Raw genomic sequence first — 23,950 nt, 5'->3', positions numbered from 1 at the left:
AGCAAACTATCACAGGACCTGCATTTCGAAGTTGACAGTCTTCTGAAATCAATTAAAGAACAAACAGTCGAAATAACTATACTCTATCCACCATCAACTGAGCGTCGTCTTATCTGCAGATTCTGCTGCAAGATACTTCGCTATCTTGCAGGAATTGAACTATTCTTCGCATTCTTGCATACACTGTAAACCCTGTTTGCTCCATCCAAGCATTATGGATTATATATATATATATATATATATACTATACACAGGGCTGTGGGTGAACTTCTAAGAGTTTCTTTGAAGAAATGGAATTTTTTGTTAACTTGTCTTGTATATTATTGTCTATATAAATGTCATACACCTGTGTTGTTTGTTTTGATATTACTCAGAGCATACACTGGTAACACTTCCACAATTAAGTTAACTTATTTGTAATCAAAAAGTGATAATATATACTTTGGGAAGTGCCAACAACTAATGGCTATTAAGGCCTGATAGTTCTCATGTAGCTTTTTTCTTGTCCTTTCTAATTGAGCATTCATCTTTTCTGTGGAGCTACCGTCCAGGCTGCCTCAATAGTTTATCAGAATCCTTTACATGAAAAGATTCAAACAATTTACCCGCTTGTGAATGACCAAACAGCCCTTCGATTGGACGTTAGAGGCTGTTGTGTACTGATCAAGCTCGTGCTATTAAGCAGTTTAATGGTCACTGACAAGACTTGCTGACGTTGGTGTGCCCTTAAATCCATCCCTACTGAGACTAGCAAATTGGCAGCTTCCGTGAAAACTCCCTCTAGCTTTAAAGGGGTCATTTCTCAGAAAAATATTGCATCTCGAACAACTACTGGATTATAAAGTCCAGAGAGGTGAACGCTGGTTAGAGTTCACTTCTACAACGCGTATTTGGAACAGGTGTTTTGTTTTCAGTGGTCTAGATTATAGAGTACCACCCTTTGGATTTCTCTCTCAATACTTTGAACCCCTTCCCACTCTGCTAAATTGTTTGCTGATAAGGAAGTTGGAATAGACTCTACTGGGAGAGGTCCGGCAGGGGTGTGCCTCCGGCGGCTGGGGCTCCGCCCCAGACCCTGGTTGCTCCTCTCGCTTCGCTCGAGTCGGGATTGACGATTCTGTGGTTACTGGAAAAACGGGAGAAGAGGGGATATGGCTGGGTTTGGGGGTGAATAGGGAGTTTCGGGGCAACTGAACTCGTCTCTTGAGCGATCTTCACTTACAGAGCAATACCATAGGCTGATCAAACAATTCCAAAATAAGATTAAAGCTATTGAATTAATTTTTCGTGAACTGTATGAAATATTATAACCATTTAAATATTAGGATATAGGATAAAGAGATCAAACACAATAGTGGCATTTGATGAGGGAAGCTACCGGATCTTCTGGTTACCATTCGTCTGAGCGCATACGAGACAAAATAATACGAGCAGGACCCCCGACGCCCGACTCGAGCGCAGCGAGAGGAGCAACCAGGGTCTGGGGCGGAGCCCCAGCCGCCGGAGGCAGACCGCCCTCCCCCTGAGATATACAAATCAGGGTGATGTCACGTGACCGACGCCAAATGCAGGATGTAATTTAGATCGCGATGTTGATCGACGAAATGTTGACGTTTGGATATCAGGTTCTGGAGAGGAGAAAGAAGCGATGCCACGACGTAAGAGGAGTCGAGTTGTAGTGGAAAGAGAGGAAGAGGAGGAAGAGGAGGAGTATAACGAGCCTGAAGAGGAAGAAGAGGAAGAAAACGAGGAAGAATACAACTCCCAAAGAGGCAATGAAGAGCCCGAGGAGGAAGAAGAGGAGGAGGAGCCAGAAGAAGGGAGCGTGCTGCTGTATCCGCGAGAGTTTGGAGACAAGTATCATCGATACGCGGTTCCACAAGTGCTTTTGTCGAGTATTACTAAGACCCAGAACAAACTGGAAGAGTCGGCCAAGATTCTCGAGGAAATCCGTGTGTTATACACCGAGGACGAAGCAGGCGACGATGCGGTTATGGGCGAGGTGTTTTCTGCTGACAAACAAAAAGAAGAAACGTATGGAACGCTTGTGAACACTGTTGATCAGGCATTTAAATTGACATTGACAGCGGCCGAGAAATCGCAATTTATTAAACGGTCAGTGGACGACGGGTATAACTACATACGGACTCATCGACTCCCTGACTCAGTTGTTCTTGGAATCCACAACGTCGACGAATTAAGTCAAGCAAGACCGTTAGACGAAGTTCTAGAAACCAATTACAAAGAACGAATCGATACATTCAAATCGCTACCACAGTCTAAACAATTTGAACCTCCATACCTGCTAGGACCATATAAGAAGTTCCGAACGGCCATTTTCGATGTAAGCCACGATGCCAGTGAAGAAATGCCGTCTATCCAAACATTCTACGACGACAACGACGAAGACGACCTTGTCGAAGCACGAGCGGTCATCTCATTCAAATGTCCTCTCACCAAACAGTACTTTGAAGACCCCGTCACCTCGTCAGTCTGTAACCACAGCTTCTCCCGAGTCGCCATCATGGAAGTTCTCTCTGAACAAACAGCAGCTACAGGCGCGCAAACCATCAAATGCCCCGTCTCAGCGTGCCAGCACTTCTTCGGCACCCACAACCTGCGACCCAACCCGCAACTGGCCCAACGAGCCAACGTCCGCAAACAACGCGAACTCAAAGAGTCTCAACGCCGCGACATAGCCATCGAGGCTCTCTAACCGTATTTATTGTGTTCCCCCGTGCCTCCGGCGGCTGGGGCTGCGCCCCAGACCCCCCGGCTCCTCTCGCTTCGCTCGAGTCGTTACTGGGGGGAAATGAGTCAGTTTGGGGATCCCGACGCCCGACTCGAGCGGAGCGAGAGGAGCCGGGGGGTCTGGGGCGCAGCCCCAGCCGCCGGAGGCACGAGGGCACAGCGAAGTAATGTGAATAAAATAGAATAAAATAATAAATGAGTGAGGTGATAGATGCCATTTTATGGTCTCGGGAAGAGGGTCCCGGGATCGGAAACGATACAGGAAACAACAGGAAAACGAAAACAAAAAAAAGAGGTGAGTGGTTAGTCCTTGAGGAATGGGTTGATGGCTCGCACGGTGATGCAGGGCAGACCTTTGCCGACTTCTGCTCGGATGAGCACGGGGACGTGTTGCATGACCCTGATCTCTTGGATGTGGTTGTCGCCCTCGATGCGGGTCGTGACTCCCTCGAGGTATGCGTCCAGGGCCCGGTTGTGCTCGCCGGCGCTGGCAGTGGTGCTGTGCATTTCGCTGAGAGACGAAGTTCGTTGAGGTCCTTTATCGTGAGAATCGCCCGGTCGTGGCGACGATGGTAAACTCTTTGAAACGTCGTCCGACGCTGTTCCGAGAATTTCGTGGCCAGAAGACGGTTGAGATGTCGCTGCTGGTCCACTCGACGACGACACAGCTGATGTGGAAGTTGATGATGAAGAAGCAGCGGCGGCTTCAACTGCTAGTTTGGAAATGGCTTTTGTAATAGTCTCGGTCTGTTCTTGAGCAGCAGCGGCTTGAGCAGTGGCCGAGTCGGCAGTTGAAGCGTGGTATTTCGTCGACAGTTGTGAAGCAGGCAGGTTTCGTTCGTCTTCGGGAATGAATTTGGCAGAATCAACTCCTTTTTCCCAGAACAACTCGAGAAGTCGTGTGGATTTATGAAACTCGGCTTTCACAAGTGGAAGTTGGTCGCCATGAACTCGTTTCTCAATACCGAATTCAGGGATCAGAACGTCAAATGCCGATTCGTACACTTGAATAACAATCGAGTCACGGATTAATTGACCCGTAGACGCAGACAGTCCTTCAATCACTTGACACAAGAACAGGTGGATAGACTGTTCTTGAGCGTTCTTGGCAGAATCCTTTTTGAAATTACAATAGTCAGCCGATGTGGCAAGCGCCGAAATGTCTTCATTGTATTCAGTGCCACTAATCACCGACTTGATTTGTCGGTGAACAATCAAATCTGCATATCTTCGCAATGGCGCATTGAAATGTGTATACAAGGGCACGTTGAGCCAGTAGTGTCCATGACTGTATACATCGTCGACCTTGGCAGCTACAAAATACTTGGCCTTGTTCATACATTTGTACAACAGAGTTTCAAGAGCTTTACGGACCTCGTCAGATTCGATTTTAAACAGACTTTTTTGCAGTCCAGCAGACGAACTCGTATCGATATCAATACCGAGACTTCTCACTAGAGTTGCAAATGACTCGAGTTTCGACAGAATGGGTTCGGAATGACGTCTTAAAAAGGCTCGCGACGACAAAACTGCATACAGTTTCTGGGCAATAGCAGTATTGACTTTGATATTAATCTCGTCAAACAGCTGGTGCGACTGTTTACCATCAAACAAACTGGCCGTCACTTTCACACTATCTTCTTCAAGAAAGTTGAGAAGACCTAAAATAGGCACTTCCTTGATCCCAGATGAAGCAGGCTCGTCAAGTCGTTGTTTACGGAATCGCAACGACAATAATTGTAACGTCTTGATATAATTAGCCACTCCTTGAGATACAGCCGACTCGTCATTATTCGAAATGATATCTTCAACCACATTATAACTGATTTTTTGTTTAGGGTTGATAAGACCCTGGCAAATAACCGTATCAACCACGTCAAAAGTACTCGTGTCGATTTCGAAAATCACACTGATTGTAGGACTTGTTTTGCCGACGGCAAACGAGGCAATCTCGAGAAACTCGGGTGGGAAAAGATGGATATCGCGCTGTTTCAAAAACACGGCCGACCCTCTTTTCTTGGCCTCCCGGTCAAGTGGCGAGTTTTCTTTACAGTAATGAGTCACATCTGAAATATGAATACCCAACGTAATACGGTCATCTGACACTTTTTTAATATGAATAGCTTCATCAGTTAGCAAATCGTTGCTGGAAAATGCCATGACAAATTCCGAACTAAAGTCGCGGTGTGAAGGAAATACATTTTTAATCGCACCAGCAGCTTCTTGTTTGGCTTCAGTCTGTTGTTGTTCTTCAACCGTAGGAATCACCTTTTGCACAGACTCGGAAAACTTTTGAGAACTAAAGTTATTGTCACGAAGAATAGCTTCTAGTTGAATGTCTGTACTGTCAGATTGACCCAATTCCTCAACCAACGTGCCAAATGGATGCAAAGAAGTAATGGGCCATCTTTTAATCGAGGCTACAAATGTTCTATTAGCGTAATGTTCGTGTCGTTCAACAAAATCTTTGGGTGCTTGTTCAGTAGGAATTGCAATCAATGGCACTCTTTTATCAGTGGGTTTAAACCAGACAATCTTGGGTTTATTAAATTCAGCCTCGTTCGAGTTGGTATTACTACGATGATGGTCTTTCTTTTCAGCCTGTTTATCTTTTGTAGCTTGTGAAGAAGGTCTCAATAGTCCCAAAGTTCCACTAAACATCTGGCCGGGAATTCGTTCAATAACAGCCACAACATGTCCGGCATACAACGGTTTAATCTCGTCGGTCAGTTCTTCTTCTTCTGCCAATAACAAACTCTGACCTTCAACCTCGACATCGTCGTTTTTCTTTTGAGTCGGTCTTTGTTTCAAACTGCCCTTACGACGCAATCCAGTAGCACCACCAGACCCGCCAGATCCACCTGAACCGCCAAACCCACCACCATTACCAGCCCCATCGGCTCCACCAATACCGTTATCATTGATATTATCGTCGATATCACCACTACCAGTCGTGACATCCGAAAACATCGAAGCATCACGACGTTTTTTCTTTTCTTCTTTTTCCTTTTTCGACCCCCATACCTCGTCGACTTCTAGCAATTCAACAGCCACTAAATCACCTTCCAAAGCACGGTTGCGGTCTTTCGATCCACAAATGAAAATATCAGCGTCCAACAGCCCATCTGTCGAGACATATGCATCTGATCTGTTTTTACGATTAACTCGAAGAATACCAGCCACCAAACGACCCTCCTCAAGCAATCCAGGAAGTGAAGCCTGAGGAAGATACGGCGCAAACAGCGATTTTCTGGCCTGACCACCTGCTCCTTGAACTTGTCCTCCACCAGGACCCTGGTTGGGGTACATTGAATAAGCGTTCAAAGATGAAATCGACGAATTATACGATCCACGAGGTCGGTGACTTGGAATAAACTGGTTTGTAGGAGGTGCAAGCATGCCTCCTGCCATAGAAACTCCTCCACCAGCACCACCAGCTGCTGCATTTACATCGCCATAGCCACCAGACGCTTGATTATTCCGCCAGTTGGTATCGAAATTCCGTGATCCCGATCGTTGATGCTGATGGCCACCACCTCCAATCGATCCACGTCGTTCACCAGAATACTCCGAACTACCACTTGCACCCGACTGAGACTCAGGTCCAGTCATCTTCGCAGGAAACTGGAATCCTCGTGACGAGTTAGACCCGCCATTATTTTGCATACTCTGACTGCGACTATGGCCTCTGTACCCACTACTGCCACTGCCATCACCGCCAGAAGCCGCAGAAGCGGTTTTTTCAGGCGACGACGGGAATTTAAAGCTTGGAGGAGGCATGGAATTCTTGCTAGGAGACAAACCAGGAGGCGACGAAGAAGGATTTCCGCCACTGGACCTTCCACTACCACTGCCACTGCCGCTAGCAGAAGCAGCAGTAGCAGTAGCAGCACCGGAATTTCCCTGTCTCTTAGCCTGAACCAAAGCAGCTGCCTTTTTAGCGTCTGCCAATGCCAACGAATGTCTCCTAGCATGGCCAGGACCCTGACCAGGCCCCTGACCAGGTCCATGACCGCCGCCACTACTGCCACCACCACCTTGACCCTGGCCACCGGACTGGCCAATTCCACCCATTGGCCCACTAAAACTGCCAAACGGGCTGCCACCAGTAACCGACGACTGGACCTTGCGATGACCCACAGGCGGCGGAGGAGCTGCAAACTGGCCAAACGGGCCCGACGAAGTCATAAACGACGGTTGCATATTCGGCGGAGGAACCATCAACCCCTGCTGACCGGGCGGAGGGCCCATTGGACTGGCCATCAGCGGCGGCAGCAGCCCTGCCTGGGTAAACTGCTGCTGCTGAGCGAGAATCTGCTGCTGCTGGGCCTGCAAAATCTCGATCTGCTGCTGGAGCGCCAGCTGCTCAACTATTTTTCGACTGTTAGTACTGTGATCCCCTGGGGGTGGGGTGTGCCTCCGGCGGCTGGGGCTCCGCCCCAGACCCTGGTTGCTCCTGCTTCGCAGGAGATTGTCCGGGAGACCGTAGACGCCCCGACTCGAGCGCAGCGAGAGGAGCCGGGGGGTCTGGGGCGCAGCCCCAGCCGCCGGAGGCAGGTGCTTGACTTACCCATGAGCGGAGTGAGCTCCGACGGAGACCGCCGGTGCGCGATGTGGATGTTTTTGCCGCCCCGAGCATGGCGAGCTCCACCAGGCGGCGCGTTATTGTTGTTGTTATTGTTGTTGAAACCCGACATTGTCAAAAAATACTTTTTAACTGCTCAGTTAGTTTGTTTCTGGGGTGGGGGTCTGGCTCCGGCGGTACTTACGGGAAGTGGAGAAGCGAACAAGAGCACGTCAAGACAGGATCCATTGACGATGGGTCCGGGAGAAAAGGATCGGAAACCACCGAGCTACGAGAGCCGGTAGCAGGGGATACAAATGCAAATCGACAAGCGATATCTGGGAGCTGGCAGTTGGTTAGTAACAGGAAAATCGCAGCTGATCCAGCCACGACGACGGTCCAAACCGCTCGCGAAGCGAGCACTACGGGGTCTGGGGAAGCGCCCCAGCCGCCGGAGGCAGCACCTCCCCTCAAAAAACAGGCTACGTACCGTGAAAGACGTCCCGTGAAGAGCAATTGACCCTTAATCAGCCAGAAAACTGCAGAAAACAGGCGGGTAGAATCAGTTCAACAGAGGTAGGAAGCACGAACCACGGGAATTGGCTGGCTCCAAAGGGAGAAATAGGAGCAGCAGTGATAAAAACCAAAAGAAAAAACCCCAGAAAAGTTCAATTCAGAGAAGAATGAAGCCAGAGAAGATGAAGAAGCAGCAGCAACAGCAGCAGGAGCAGCTGATTTGGAGAGGTTCAAGGAAACCAAAAAGAGATCAAAAAAGCAGAAGAAGCGAGCCAAGCCCAAATCGAATCCAAAATAAATAACCTGTAAAAGGCAAACACCGGCTGCCAATGGACAATGGACAATGGAGAATGGACAAAAGGAAAGGACAGGAACTGCTGCGTTCGTTCGTTGTAAGACGCAAAAGTAAAGTAAACGGTGCGGTTGTGGATGATGCAGCGAATGGGTACGTATTTAGCCACCCACCCTGCAACAGGCCCGGTGCATGTGGGGTGGTCCTGGGGGGAGGGGGCATGCCTCCGGCGGCTGGGGCTGCGCCCCAGACCCCCCGGCTCCTCTCGCTGCGCTCGAGTCGGGCGTCGGGCGGTCGGTGGGCTGGGGGAGGGGAGGGGAGGTCTCCTGCGAAGCAGGAGCAACGGGGTCTGGGGCAGCGCCCCAGCCGCCGGAGGCAGGCTCCACCCCCCCTCGAGGCCACGGGCCCGCTGACGCAGACCTAAATAAGAGCGTGCAGGTGGGCTCCGAGCCGGGTCGGGCTGGCTGGAGGTGGGTGTGTGACGTACGTCCAGCAGACCCCTGGGACGGGCCCTGGCCCTGGCCCTGGTGCCTGCCAGGCGGAGAGCGATGGCGTCGGCAGGGACCTGGTGCTGGACGCGTGCAGCGGGGTTGGGAGAAGAGCTGCCGGTCGGAGTGGGTTAGTGGGCCCACCCAGCCCAGCCAACGGCCAGCGGGAGCAGCAGGGGCAAGGGGCAGGAGCAGCCACAGGCCCCAGCAGCAAATGCGACAGGCTCAGGACGGCCAGCAGCAGGGGCTGCAAAAGCAGCCGGCTCAAGACAGTCAGCAGCAGCAGCAGCAGCAGCAGGAGCAGCGGCAGCAACTGGATTCAGACCAGGGGCCCTGGCTTGGCTTGGCTTGGCTTGGCTGTGAGCTATTGATTTAGTTCACCACCCAGCAGACTAGCTTCTGGTAACTGGACAGTCAGCTCGCAATTTAACAGCAATTGACTGGCCATTGCGTGACAGCAACTGTAAACTGACCGCCAACAGTCACCTGTCAAAACTCAATTGCTAAAAAATTGCCAGTTGACTAAACTTTTAGCCCGTCAAGTGACCACCCAAACCCCTCGGAGTAGCTAACTAAGCTGCTCCTCCTCCTCCCCCTACCCCCTGACCTGAGCTGCAGCCTGATTCTGCGTAGGCCGGTGGGACCAGCCTGAAACGTGCACCTGCTGCTGCTCCTCTCGGTCCGTCTGCTCTGAAACTACGACCTTCTCCCAATAAGCTTCAGCCGGCCGCCAGCAGCCTGCCTGCACCTCCTCTCCCAGCACCATTCTTAATCCAGCCGACACTCCTGCCGCTGCTGCTGCCCCATAGCTCAAACCTACAGCAGCCGTGGTAACAGCAGCTGGCCAGCTGAGGTAGCAGCAGCAGCAGCAGCAGCGAGATACAGAGCTCTCCTGCCTGATGACGCCGATGCTGCCGCTAGAGCTGCTGCTGATACCAGTGATACCGCTACAGCTGATACTGACACAGAGAACCTCAAACACCCCTATAAGCCACCTTTTCCCACCAAAAACCACTGATCCAGCCCACCTGAAACCAGCAGAACCCACCAGCAACGGCCATCGGCGGTCGGGGGACATGCCTCCGGCGGCTGGGGCTCTGCCCCAGACCCCGTAGCTCCTGCTTCGCAGGAGAAATCGGGTGGTCCCAGTCCCAACTCCAAAGTCTAAACTTTAAACCGCCCGAACCTAAGCTGGCCGCCCACGGGCCGCGACCGCTCGGGTGGGGGTGTGCCTCCGGCGGCTGGGGCTCCGCCCCAGACCCTGGCTGCTCCTCTCGCTTCGCTCGAGTCGTTTTTCGGGGGACTGCCGGTCATCTCCTGCGAAGCAGGAGCAACCAGGGTCTGGGGCGGAGCCCCAGCCGCAGGAGGCACACCCCCCTCACCCGTGGGTTTGAAGAGCCAGGAGTAGTGGAGAGCTCGAAACAGACACGCACATGCGGTCGCGGCCCGCGAGCCAAGACTGAGACAAGCGCCAATTTACGGCCCAAGACCCGATTACGTCAAAATTAACTCACTGCTCGCTGCTGCTTTCTCTCCTTCAGCTCTTCCTGGGTAGACCCCCAAAAACGACTCGAGCAAAGCGAGAGGAGCAACCAGGGTCTGGGGCGGAGCCCCAGCCGCCGGAGGCAGACCCCCATCCCCCACCAGCCCACCCCAGTCAGAAGTCGACCCCAGTGTGGCGTGTGTCGAGAGGATGGCAGTTTCAGGGGGTGAAAAATTGGATATGCAGGCCGATCAGATTAATTTTGGCCCGAGACCGAATTGAGACGGACATGCAGTGCTTAAATTGACGTGCTGCAAGGTCTTGCATGGGTCGGCAGGGGGCTCGCGGCTGGTGGATGGTAGGACGGGCTGTGAGAGGTAGTGAGGTCACGGAAGGGTGAGTGGTGGTTTGTTTGAGTCAGTCAATGTTTCACGTGAACTGGTTTGGACTAGGATGCACAGGAATGCACAGTCAGGTGAATCAGTGGCCTGTAAAGAGCGAATTTCGACCTTGTTGGAGGTAGCAGGTGTGCTATGATTCTGAATCAGTGGGTGTTTCGAATCCACGTATTGCGGCGGCTAGATCGCGGCGGCTACTGGCGATTGACAAGAGTGATGTACGGATCAAGCGCTCATTTCATGCCGGTGCATGCTTTACATAGTGAGCAAATTAGCACACTAGCGGATCGGCGGTGAAAAATTCCCGTTGAAGAAAGACTAGCCGATTGTTTGATTAATATATGCTCATTACTGCTCATGCCTGTAACATCCGATAATCTATTACATCTGTTTATTTATATGGACTTTGCCGACCCATTATTAGATTAGACTGTCAGGAATACGTTGTCGTCGTACTCGGTTATTAGTTTTGGTTATTAGACTTTCGCATTTTTTTTGTGGGTTGAGTTGACACGGAGAGGTTGGATTTCGCCTGTTGTATATATATATCTCTACTGGTCAGGTAATAACTTACAGCGTCTGTCTTTGGTTGAGAATCTCTTTAGAACTAGAATTTCATTTTTATTGGATCAAGTGGTTACTCTCAGATAAAAGATAACTGTATTACTATCAGTTGTCCCTGAACACTTAGCAGTTATTACTCAGTACAGAAGTTATTACTGAGCTCTATCACTTAGCATAAAGCATCTTGCGTCGGAGCCATAATATTTATCTCTGCTGCTGCTTCTACCGCTCTTTCAGCTGTTTCTACCTAGTACTTCTACTACTATTCAACTGTTCTACCTAGTATTTTTCAGTCTTGGTATTTCTATTTGCTGTTGTTTCTGCTAGTACTTCTACGGTACTACCACTTCTAACAACTGTCACTGTTTCCATCAGATCTTATTCAGGTACTGGTACACTGCTTACTACAGGTCTGGTTCTGTAGAAGTATTATCACACATCACACACCTCTCACTCCACAATGAATATGGGAACTCCCTCTAGCAGCATGGCCAGCATGTCCATGTCTATGGCCATGTCGTCAGCTACTGCTTCTGGAATGGCTGGCATGTCCGGGATGGGTGACGGCGGCAGCTCGATGCCCGCCTGTAACATGCAAATGATCTGGAACTGGAACGTCATAGACGACTGTCTGATCGCCGGCTCGTGGCACATCACCTCAAAAAGCATGTTTGCTGGTTCGTGTATTGGAGTCATTGGATTTGTCGTTGCTCTGGAGTTTGTGCGACGTCTGAGTCGCGAGTACGACCGAATGATTGTGCGCAACTGGAAAGCCAACAAAGCCAAAAACGAGGATCCTGAGATGTCATCAGGTTTCACCACTGTCTCGCTCAACGAGAAGCTGGGACTCCATGTGACCAACCTCACTCGACACTTTGGATCCCGTATGGGTCCCATCGAGAGTTTCTCACCCACGCTCGTCGAGCACACCATCCGGTCCATTCTCTACGCCGTCGTTGTCGGAGCCGGCTACATTCTCATGCTCCTAGCCATGTCCTTCAACGGCTACATCATCTTCTGCATCATCATCGGCGCCTTAATAGGCTACTTCTTCTTCGGCTCCGACAACATCACCGACGGCCTCCACCAAGAAACCAGCATCGCCTGCTGCTGACACCCCTATTTATTCCTATTAATTAATGTCCTTTTCTCACACACTGCCTCCGGCGGCTGGGGCTCCGCCCCAGACCCTGGTTGCTCCTCTCGCTCCGCTCGAGTCGTTCCGTCCACAGTCGCTGAATCTCCTGCGAAGCAGGAGCAACCAGGGTCTGGGGCGGAGCCCCAGCCGCCGGAGGCAGAGCCCACCCCCCTGGGTTGGACCCTGCAGGAGGGGGGTGAGCCGCATCGCGAGATCACCATTTTTCAGATGCTGCAAGGGCGGTGATGCGGGATGATTATGTCCAGGGGCCAGTTTCAGCGGTAAATGTGGAGTTGTACGTCCAGGAATGGCGCCAGGCTGCCGGTGCGGCCGTCGCGGGTCTGGTGTCCGGTCGCTCGAGAGTGTCCGGGGGCCGGGATCTGGGCAAGAGCCGTTTCGTCGGGACCCGGTCAGGTGGCAGGGTCCGGCGTGAAGAGCATTTCAACGCCAATGTTGGACGAGTTTGTGTCGTACGAGTCTGATATCGACGAAGAGACCACCAGGTTTGAACATTTTTTGAATAAGAATCCAAGTTTAGAAACTGCTGAACGGACAGTGGGAAGTAGTTCAGTGGTTCGCGGAGTTCTGAGTCCTGTGGACAGATCAGAGCCAGCAGAGACGGTGGTGTCTCGAGATACGGTTTCGGGACGAATGGAGAGGATTAAAGAGTTCAGGAGGAATGGAAGCCGCAGTTTCGTGAGACAGAACCTGCCGTACAGAGAGAGTGTGCTGTCAAAGGGCGAAGGCCACCAGATCTGGCAGCAGTGGTATAAAGGAGCTCGCAAGAAGTCGGTACACAAACTGTATGAAAAGTCGTTTCTGGCGATAGAAGCATGCTATGAGTCGACTGCTTTGAACCATATGGGAAATGCATTGACCCGGCTGCGACAACAGCAGTATGAAGAGGCTCTTCACTACTGGACTAAACTGTTTGAGTATATCGATAAGAGACTACAGGACAATCTTCAACCGACTTTAATAAGGAGTAATGCCAAGCCAAGCAGCTATGGATTACTGCCAAATGCATTTGTAAAGCTGCTGTCGGAATTGAGACAAGTTGATCTTGTTCAGTTTGACCGGTTTTGGGCTCATGTCGCAGTGTCTCCCTTGTCGGTGGAGATTACACCAGTATTACTCGACGTCTTGTGTCGTCATAAACAAGTGCACGTAGCACACCATATTTTGCATCATATTAGTAGCCAGCGGTTTTTGAATGTTGCTGCTACTTCTGACCAGAAAAAGAGTCAGCTGAGTGGAGATATTGATATCACTGCGAACAACAGTCTGAGTACTGTTTATTCACACGGAATAAACTTTGGTTTGAACGTGATACTCCAGAGATACTCGAAAGATGTGCTGGACAGCGGTATCAGCCAGCACTGGAGACAAATGTTTTCGGTGATTGAAGAGCTCAACCCCGAGATAAACATAGCTCTACTGCCGCCAGTAGCACATCATCTGGCGTCCAGAATCCCGTCGAGCAGTTACTCCGAGTTTTATAAACTACTGCTGACCCGACGGGCAAACATATTTAATCCGCATATGAAACCGTTTTTAAAATCGCTGTATTCCAGTTCGGATCTTGGTAAACAGCTTGTCTCCAGCACCGACGAGATCATCAAGCAATACCATGAGGATACAGTGGAAGTTGAGATGGACAGAGAACATAACAATGAAAAAGTTCCAGAAAAACTAGAACAAGTAGAACAAAATGAACAGCATATAAACCAGGACATGACCCAGGAACCAACAATAGAACCGACAAGACCAGCATATGACCGACAATTCTATAAATACCTGTTACCACTGCTATCCAAACAGAAAGATTCGCATAAAACAGCGTGGTTTCTGGAAAACATTATTCTCAAAGAGTCGCACGATTTGAAAAGTCTAGACGAAGCATTAAGACTGTTAATGATAAGAGCCATTGAGTTGGATGGCATGCCCGCTGCGTGTGTGATTTTCGACACCATGATCGAAAAGGGGATCAAACCCGATGCTGACATGTACAGGATCCTGTTCCGTGGATTTCGACTTCACGGCCAAGAAAACAAATGTTACGAAGTACTCAACCAACTGTTTGCAGATGGCCATCTTCTCAGTGGACCGCTCAGTCTCGAATTGTTATCATTAATCTGTACACTGTACGGACCCGACACTGTACTAGCATACTACAAAGTCATATACCCCCGCAACGAACAACTTGTTCAACAGCTAGGAATTCCACAATACATCGACACATGGACTCACAACCACCATGACTTTCGACTAGACAAATCACTAAAATTCCCTTTATCACCAGACAAAGTCGACTCTTCAGTCTACGACATGGATGAGTCATATGCGCTCGCGTTTCTATACAAATCCATCTGTAGTCAGACCAACAGCAACGACGCCATCACTAGTTTATATCGCGATTATCGAGCCATGATTCTCAACTCGATCCCACCCAAAAAAGCATCAATCAAGATTATCGACTGGCTCATGAGCTCACTCTGCCAAACACCCACCCACCAGTCCATCACCCAAGCACATGCCATGTTCATAGACGCGGTGACGAGCCTGCCATTCCACCGCAGCACCAACAAAAACCGGTCCTGCTCGACCCTCGGCCGTCTCGCCCACCTCCACTGTTTCCCACCCATCCCAGGTCTCGGTGCTGACGTCGCCAAACCGCTCGAGCTCGTGCGAGCTATACAATCGAACAACCACATCCCCATGCCACGAGGCCTCCTCACCGCCATCATTAAATACTACCTCACCATCCGCGACCTCCGCGAGGCCCACAAATGGTACGACTACGCCCGCGGCTCGGGCGTCGTCATCACCTCGCAACGCATCCGTCACGAACTGTCATGAATAAATCTTCTTCTTTCTTCTTCTTCTCTGAGGGTCTGCCTCCGGCGGCTGGGGCTCCGCCCCAGACCCGGTTTGCTCCTGCTTCGCAGGAGATCCAACCGAGACTTCCTCTTCTCCGGGGGTCTGCCTCCGGCGGCTGGGGCTCCGCCCCAGACCCTGGTTGCTCCTGCTTCGCAGGAGAATAAAACCATGTTTAACATCCCATCATTTACAGGAAAATTCTGTCTTCATTCAAAATTTCTCTTTATCTCGATTCTAATGTCTTTCTCGTAAACCCACTATCATATTATCAACAAAAATGGGGACTCCGGGGTGTACAACTCTACTGTCTCTCCTCGAACTCTAGAGATAGTCTGCCATGTACTCTCTTCTTTACCCACTTTCCAGTAGGAAGCATAGTAGATTGGTCTACAAATGTATTCTGACTAGGAGATGGCTAGCCTCAATCAACCGGTGAATTGAAAAACGAACTACCCCCTTCAGGTATCTCATTTGAACGCTCTTCTATCGTAATGGTTTGATTCTCCAGTTGTTAAATAATGTTTCCAGGCATTTTATTCTATTGTCTTTTTTTTGATATCAGAAATCGAAACAGCATGTTCATTTTGTGAATAGTTGGATCTGGAGGATCACTCGCGTAATTACCAGATTGCAGTCTGTTTACTTGGCTATAAAAAAATTTTGCTTTCGATATTTCAACGAGCACACGAGAGTAGACCAGCTCAATGCTGGGAAGAAGAAAGGTATCCCGATGAAACGACTCGAGCGAAGCGAGAGGAGCAACCAGGGTCTGGGGCGGAGCCCCAGCCGCCGGAGGCAGCGTGGGTTGTAGAAAAAATACACGTTTATTTTTAGTTGGAAAAGGCCCCGCCGGCGAGGCAGAGGTTGCGACGCGTGAAGGCCACTTTATAGACGGGGGTGCGTTTAGTGTGGTAGACCGCGAGATGGTCCGAGGTGGCGACCACTTCTTTGGTCTTTTTGCGGTCGCCAGAAGCCGGGTCGGCGGTGCTGGGGTCGGGGATGTTGGCCGTTTTGGATTCGTTTTTGAACACCTCGGGCTCGGGCCCGCCGTCGTGTGTACCCTTGCGGATATCCCATGTTCGCACCGAGTGGTCGGCACCCCCACTGACGAGCACAGCTCCGTCGCGGGAAAACGCCAGTGAGTAGATTGACGTTCGGCCGTGTCCTTTCATGCTCTTCAGTCGTCGTCCTGACCCAATATCCCATACATTAATAACACTGTCTTCACCAGCAGTGGCCAGCCATCGACCATCAGGCGACACAGCTGTCGTGTTGACGGCTCCAGTATGGCCGATAAATACACGAACAGCACTTCCTTTATTAATATCCCACATGCGACAGGTCTTATCGCTCGAACCAGTAAACACATATGTACCATTGGGGTGGAAACTCACGGTATCGACATCACTCAAGTGACCAGCGAAGATCCGTAGTGGGTAGATATGGTCGCACGACCACAGTCTCGCGGTATGATCATGCGACGCAGTAGCGAAATAGTGGTTATATGGCCCGAATTTCACGTCCCACACTGGGTGGTTATGTCCTTTATACGACACCAAGGCCGAATAAGTATCCAAGGACCATAGTCTGGCAGTGTTATCTTCCGAACATGAAAGTAAATATCGATTATCCGAACTGAACGAGGTGCCAAATACAGGACCCGAATGGCCAATAAGCCGTTTGCTGGTACTAGGAACATCGTCTTTAACCACACTCGATAACTTGTCTCCCTTTAATGACCATACTTTTACAAAACTGTCGGAAAAACCACCTGCTACCAGACTCGAATCGTCGGAAAAGTCCAGACAGTTGAGTCCGTCGTGTGTATTGTGGAATGTATACATACACACACTGGGTAGAGGCGTCTGAGTGGTGCCGAGATGGATCTTGGCTCTTGAGTCAATGATTTTTTTGACTTCCAGCTCGACATCCACTGATTTATACTTTGGTAATGGCAACGATTCTCTTGTTGGTGCGTTCTTACCTGATTCTGATTCTTGTTGCTTGATTTGTGCTGCAAACTCTTCACTCAGAGTCTTATATCCCGTAGTTCCTACAGCAGCATTAGCAGCTTCGTCACCCGACGCAGCCAGTTGTTTATCTTTCTCTTCCAAAGCTGTAGTCACATCTTTCTGAAAATCCGCATCCATTGGTAAGTGTCCTAATTTCAGAGGTTGTGAATTGAACGAGTCGATTTGGCTCTGTTGAGCAGCAACTGCTGCGGCACCACCAGCTCCACCAGAACCACCACTGCCACCACCCGAAGTACTTTGTCCAGTGCCACGACCGGTTCCATGGATTCCAATAAGTCCTTCGTCTGGGTTTAGTACACTTTCTGTGTCAGTGATGCTGGGTCGAGCACTTGTAACTTGGATATCCATATACTGATTAAGCAATCGGATAATAATCGATCCTCCAGATTGTTCAATCTCATATACAAAATACAGCAGCAAGTCAAGCGACGTGCGTGATACTGTTAATTTATATTCTTGTTCAAGAAACGCTTTTGCTAGCTCGTTCTCTTTAACATGTGAAGGTAGTGAAATGGCAGACAGTTTTTCAATATCTTGTGAATGAACGACAGCCTGGTCCTGTGAATACTCGTCAAAAAAGTCCTTAGCAATTGCTCCATGGTCTTTACTAATGAGTTCTAGGAAAATGTGGACAAAGACCGGGTACAAAATGCGTCGCAATTCTGGTCTGTATAAATCGAGCGACCGATCTGTCCAGTTCTTAAGCGCTCGATACGCGGCAACATATGCCTCTGGTGGTTCCGAAGGAGCTGCAATGACAGGTTTTCCAGTTCCAGCAGCACCAGCAGCACCCATATCAGGAGTTTGTTGGCCTGGTCTGCCCATAGGACCGGTCCTTACACCGCCATTAGGACCGACATTATTAGCAGGAGGAGCGGGAATTCTCGACGATTCCATTCGAAGCATGGCTTCTGTCCGTGAATAACCTTTCTTATTCAGATATTCCAGTACAATTCGATTAAGATCAACCAATGGTAAAGGTTGACCAGGTTGTGGAGGCTGACCAGGTGCTCCAGCACCACCAGCTGGACCTGCTGTAGGAGTCCCTGGAGGTCTCACTGCACCACCAGCACCTGCTGTTCCGCCAGCCACTGCTCCATTCTGGCCTGCCGAATTAACCATAGGCCGCACAGGCTGACCCTGACCGCCTGCTACAGGCGTACCAACATTATTCACCGGCGTTTGAGGACCGCCCTGACCTGGCGTCACCGGAGGAGGGACCATCTGTGACCGATTCCACTATCTTCAGCTGCCAAAACTCTTAACACTCTTTTCTCCCGCACAACAGCGATCTATCAACCAACCGCAAAAATCAGGCTTCTAAACAAACCCGCTTCTCACTCAACTTCACTCTAACTCTCCAAAATGAACTTCACGAACATCGCATCTCCAATATTTCAGACACGACTCAGCCGCACCCTTACCCGGGCTTGGGACCCTGCGTTGGGACCCTGCCTCCGGCGGCTGGGGCTCCGCCCCAGACCCTGGTTGCTCCTCTCGCTGCGCTCGAGTCGTTGTTAGGGGGTCAGCGGCCGTCTCCTGCGAAGCAGGAGCAACCAGGGTCTGGGGCGGAGCCCCAGCCGCCGGAGGCAGGCAGGGAAGAAGTAGGAGTGGGATGCTATTGGCGTTCAGGCTGATCTGTCCAGAGGACGTAATCGGGGTTTTGGCCGACAGGGAAGCGTTTGGTGGTACCGCAAAGGCAGGTGATGTGGAGCCGGTCGTTGGTGGGTGATTTTGTTTTGGACGGGTTGTAGAGGCGGACGGAGCAGGTGAGGCCCGGGATGAGCAGCTGGGAGCACGACTTGCAAATCTGCCGTTTGAGGTGTGGCGACAGTCGTAGGACGTTCTTTTGAGCCACGGTTTTCAGTGTTTGGGCGTATGCTCGGGCAATTGGGCCTGTGGACCGGTCGGTGGCCGTGAGCGCGGACGACGCCTGGAACAGGAACCAGATGCGCGAGTACTGGTCGCGGTGCGGAACAGAGCTGGCCGATCCAGTTTTGGGTGCTTTGGCCATGATTCGTGCTCAAAAAGTGACCAGAAACGAGGCTTCGGGGGGTTTTAATGCCGGTATTTCACCGTTTAAACCGGTCTGTAGTGTGTGATTGTGAGTGGAAAAACCCTGTTTAAATCTTAGAGAAGCAAAAAAGCGGTTGATTTAATAATTAAAACAGAACCGCAAGCCCGCTAACAACCACTCTACCCACGTTCGTGCGATGTCATCCTCTCTCCGAGCGAATGTGTCAGTCCAACCCCTGCACGAACCGCTGTGGTCCCTGAAATATTTCAACATGCGAGGCTGAAAAAATACATGCACCGCCGATCCCACCCCCTGAAATATCTCGTTTCGACCCTCTCGCTCCCAGCCAATTTACCCAGCGAATTTTTCTAGTTAGAAACTCAGTTTCCAGCTGTCTGATCAATTCAACCAGTATCCCCCACCTTCCGGGGCCGGGACGCTGCCTCCGGCGGCTGGGGCTCCGCCCCAGACCCCGCTGCTCCGCCCCAGACCCCGCTGCTCCGCCCCAGACCCCGCTGCTCCTCTCGCTCCGCTCGAGTCGTTTTGTCTACGGTCCCATCCAACTCCTGCGAAGCAGGAGCAACCAGGGTCTGGGGCGGAGCCCCAGCCGCCGGAGGCAGAGCCCCAGAACAAGAGTCCCTGGCCCCCTGAGCACCCTCGTTACTCCAGATTCCCGGACATTATTTCTGATCTAACCCTCGACCATTCTCGTTTGTTAACAGATGGTTTAATTGAGTTTTGTGGCATTTTCTGAACATTTAACCTCCATATCAATGGTATCACGTGATATTAAACAGTTGGAGTTGTAAATGGCTGAGCGGGGCTTTCATCGAAAAATGAACGCCGCTCCATAGACAACTCGCCGTTATAAACACATTAGACTCACTTTCAAAGCGCCTACTTGAAATTTAGGTGAAAATGGAGACCAGGAGAACAGCCCATGGCAAGCGACCCCGTTACAGCGATATCACTATTTACTGTGCGTGAGCGGGGTCCACTACGGGTGCCTCCGGCCACTGGGCTCTGTCCCAGACTCCGTAGCTCCTGCTTTCGCAGGAGTTTGCCAGGAACGTCGGAGAGACGACTCGAGCGTAGCGAGAGGAGCAACCAGGGTCTGGGGCGGAGCCCCAGCCGCCGGAGGCATACCCCTACCCAGCCGCACAGGGTGAGGCGGTGATGCAGTCAGCCGCTTCTTGAAGTGAGATGGACGAAGTACAGTAACATCATCGCCAACCACCAGAAACACTTTGCACGGTTGCTGACATCAGGCAACGACCAATTTGCACAAACGTATTCACACCGACCTCTAGCAGAGATCCAACGATCCAATTGGGCCACCAGATTCACAAATAACTCGCAATGAGCGGATACGACCGAGCTTTATCAGTTTTCAGGTAAGTTTTGCCCCCCTCGGGCCCCGCCACTGACCCTCCGTTGCCGGGCCCAGTCTCGTTTCCAAACCGTAACTAACCTCTTTTCCAGTCCAGACGGACACGTTTTTCGTAAGTGGCACACACAATCGGTGCCTGAATTGCCTCCGGCGGCTGGGGCTGCGCCCCAGACCCCGTTGCTCCGCTTCGCGGAGGGCTCGTGGGTGCCAAGGGGTTCTGGTCTTTGATCTGACTGTTTGATTTACTTCCAGCAGTGGCATTCGACCCCCGCGATCTGGACCCCCGACACCCGACTCGAGCGAAGCGAGAGGAGCAACCAGGGTCTGGGGCGGAGCCCCAGCCGCCGGAGGCAGCACCCCCCACCCGTAAATGCTAACCCGTCAATAGAAGTAGAGTACGCCCTTGAGGCCGTGAAACGAGGAACCTGTGCCGTGGGTGTCAAGGGCCGAGACGTGGTTGTTTTGGGATGTGAGAAGCGCAGTGCTTTGAAGTTACAGGATACTCGGACTACCCCGTCCAAGATTTGTAAGATTGATAAGCATCTGACTCTGGCGTTTGCCGGGTTGAATGCCGATGCCCGAGTGCTGATTGATAAGGCGCGTGTCGAGGCCCAATCGCATAAACTCACTTTAGAGGACCCGGCCAGTGTGGAGTATATCACCAAATACATTGCCGGAGTGCAGCAACGGTATACTCAGAGCGGAGGTGTCAGACCGTTTGGTGTTTCGACTCTGGTGATTGGATTTGATCCTAATGACAAGGTTCCTAAACTTTACCAAACCGAGCCATCAGGAATCTATTCGGCCTGGAAAGCCAATGCTATTGGCCGCAGCTCGAAAACCGTTCGTGACCTGCTGGAGAAATCGTATGAAGAAGACATGGATAGAGAAGCTTCAGTTAAGCTTGTGATTAAAAGTTTACTAGAAGTAGTTCAAACCGGAGCCCGTAACATCGAAATCGCCATCATGTCGCCCGGCTCGGAACTCGAGCTGCTCGATTCAGAGACCCTCGCTACATACGTGGCCGACATCGAGGCCGAAAAGGCCGCTGAGGCCGCTAAAAAGAAGCCTCGTTCTTCGGACCAGCAGCAAGCCTAGATTAATACATGCTTTTTAAATTCTCGTTGGGGGGTGTGCCTCCGGCGGCTGGGGCTCCGCCCCAGACCCTGGTTGCTCGTCTCGCTGCGCTCGACTCGGGCGTGGGGTCCCTGGTTTTGCTACTGGGGGAGATGAGAGGAGATTGGAGGGTTGTGAATGAGGTTTTGAGGGAGTGGGGTCGGTACAGGGGGTTTCTGTTCTCCAGAATGAGACTGACTCTTGTGCTGTAAAATCTGCAGAGGACAGTGTAACGAATACTTGATTCAAATCCAAAAATTCAAGTGTTTCATACTCCCAGTATCTTCACATAAGCCGGTGGAGTGGTAGAGTGATTTACTGGTCAACCAGGTCGGAATTCTCAACTTTTTTAGCCAATTACAACCACTCACCCAGTGACAGACTGGACCCTGAGCTTCGTCTCATTTCAATCGTTTTTTTTTATCAGAAAATTCCTGTATTCTTTTGATGAGGCCCTGAATCACCATATCCTCTGCCATTTCAGACCGTCCGCACACTTTGGAATAACCCAACGGAATCGACTCTGAAAAAATTTCACTGGCTCATACCCGCCCCTGGTCCCTGCATACCACCATCCCCGACAAAAACCCCCCAATAACTCCCCTCCGCCCTCTTTCCCGTCCAAAAACCCGAGTACCCCCACCCCCACGCCCGAGTCGAGCGCAGCGAGACGAGCAACCAGGGTCTGGGGCGGAGCCCCAGCCGCCGGAGGCCGACCCCCGTCCCCGCGTGTTCTTGCGGTATATTCAGGGGAAATAGCGCCGCGCCATGTCCCCCAGTGTGATGAGCAGAAAGCATGCACGTGAAGAGTTTAATGAGAGGTGCATGTGAAAGAAATAAATGGATTTCACAGGGTGGATGTGCATGAAGAGAGGACTGCTAGGACCGTCAGATCAGGCAGTTTTTAGGGCAGACCTAAACATCACTGAAAACACTTTTCCGACTCGCCAGTTGGTTCCAGACGTTCGTGCCTCTGACCACAAGTTATAGAGAGATCGGGGCTACTTTAGAGACCTAACTGGACTTTCCTGACCTTTTGCGGAGTAACAGCAAAGCATCCATTCACAACAAACATAATAACCCGTGTCAGACCTAATAATATACAGACAGAACTTGGTCTTAGAGATACACAAAACAGAAGTCTAACTAGGAACGACGCGACCAACCGTGATCTTATAAACCATGTCAGAAGATCGCGGACTGTCTTTCGAGGTGCCCTCGTCTCCTAGTAGGAGCAACCTCATGACCAAACCTGCCAGTGACAACGACATCATTGGCGTGGGAAATTTACGTAAGTGTTTTCACGGCGTTGCCTCCGGCGGCTGGGGCTCCGCCCCAGACCCTGGTTGCTCCTCTCGCTTCGCTCGAGTCGGGCGTGTGGGTAGCGAGGGGGATGGGGGCTTCAGGGGAGTTTGGGAGGAAGCAGATCAACAGGGGGTGTGGATTTTAGAGTTTGGTGTGTCCAGTCTTTCGGATGCTGTAGCTGAGAAGGACGCTCGTTATAAAAACTCACAGGATGTGATCCGGCAAAGCTTTCTGGTTACTGTGATATCTGATTGACGGAATATTTCAGTTACTATGACATCTGATTCGTGAAAATCGTATCTGGTAACATTAAGATCTGATTGATGAAATATTTCAGTTACTGTGACATCTGATTCATGGTAATTTTTCTACAGTGACATCTGACTCATGACAATGCCCTGGTAGCTGTGACATGTGATTCATGAGAACCATCTGGTTAATGTGATATATCTGATTCGTGAACATGCTCTAGCAGGTGTGACATTTGATTCATGAACAACTCTGGTAGCTGTGACGTCCGATTGACGAGAATGTCATGTTTATTGTGACATCTGACTCATGACAATCATCTTGTAGCAGTGGTATGTGATTCATGAAAATCTTCTAGTTACTGAGAGAGCTGGTTCCGAGTCATTTAGTTACAGTGACATCTGATACAGTGACGTCTGAGTCTTCAACATGCCATGTGGTAGTTGTGAAGTTATAGATTGATGAGAGTGCTATACTCACAGTGCAACCTGATTCATGAAAATGACTTGGTTACTACATCTTATCCATCAAGATCATCTAGTTATGGTGATATCTGATTGACGGAGTGCTATGTTTACAGTGACAGCTGATTGATGAAAACAATGGTCTTTTGGCCACAGTAACCTGAGATCGTGGATGGCAACTTTGAGTCTGATTCATGGAAGTGCTATGTTACAGGGGCACATATTTCATGAGTATCAGCTGGTTACAGTGATATCTGATTCATCAAGATCATTTAGTTATGGTGCGATCTGATTCATGAACA

The 23,950-nt window shown here is 50.6% G+C and overlaps 5 protein-coding genes across 5 annotated transcripts; 3 read left to right on the top strand and 2 right to left on the bottom strand.

The window, feature by feature from the left end:
* Positions 1 to 1,648: 1,648 nt before the first annotated feature.
* On the top strand, positions 1,649 to 2,716 carry AWJ20_5104 (uncharacterized protein; the record flags this gene model as incomplete). The annotated part of the gene is made up of 1 exon (XM_018882225.1): positions 1,649 to 2,716. One exon carries the CDS (start codon positions 1,649 to 1,651, stop codon positions 2,714 to 2,716), a length of 1,068 nt encoding a protein of 355 aa, XP_018736623.1.
* Positions 2,717 to 3,054: 338 nt separating this feature from the next.
* SSD1 (mRNA-binding translational repressor SSD1) lies at positions 3,055 to 7,002 on the bottom strand (the record flags this gene model as incomplete). The annotated part of the gene is made up of 1 exon (XM_018882224.1): positions 3,055 to 7,002. One exon carries the CDS (start codon positions 7,000 to 7,002, stop codon positions 3,055 to 3,057), a length of 3,948 nt encoding a protein of 1,315 aa, XP_018736622.1.
* A 4,514-nt stretch (positions 7,003 to 11,516) lies between these two features.
* Positions 11,517 to 12,170, top strand: CTR3 (Ctr3p; the record flags this gene model as incomplete). The annotated part of the gene is made up of 1 exon (XM_018882223.1): positions 11,517 to 12,170. The coding sequence occupies one exon, from the start codon at positions 11,517 to 11,519 to the stop codon at positions 12,168 to 12,170; it is 654 nt and encodes a 217-aa protein (XP_018736621.1).
* Positions 12,171 to 15,904: 3,734 nt separating this feature from the next.
* Positions 15,905 to 18,331, bottom strand: TAF5 (Taf5p; the record flags this gene model as incomplete). Its single annotated transcript, XM_018882222.1, has 1 exon — positions 15,905 to 18,331. The coding sequence occupies one exon, from the start codon at positions 18,329 to 18,331 to the stop codon at positions 15,905 to 15,907; it is 2,427 nt and encodes an 808-aa protein (XP_018736620.1).
* Positions 18,332 to 20,483: 2,152 nt separating this feature from the next.
* On the top strand, positions 20,484 to 21,612 carry PRE6 (proteasome core particle subunit alpha 4; the record flags this gene model as incomplete). The annotated part of the gene is made up of 2 exons (XM_018882221.1): positions 20,484 to 20,518; positions 20,865 to 21,612. The coding sequence occupies 2 exons, from the start codon at positions 20,484 to 20,486 to the stop codon at positions 21,610 to 21,612; spliced, it is 783 nt and encodes a 260-aa protein (XP_018736619.1).
* Positions 21,613 to 23,950: the final 2,338 nt, after the last annotated feature.

The sequence above is a fragment of the Sugiyamaella lignohabitans genome, chromosome D, assembly GCF_001640025.1.
Source record: "Sugiyamaella lignohabitans strain CBS 10342 chromosome D, complete sequence".
Taxonomy (NCBI): Eukaryota; Fungi; Ascomycota; class Dipodascomycetes; order Dipodascales; family Trichomonascaceae; genus Sugiyamaella; species Sugiyamaella lignohabitans.
Note: the sequence above shows the minus strand (reverse complement) of the source record. Positions and strands in the feature narration are given on the sequence as shown.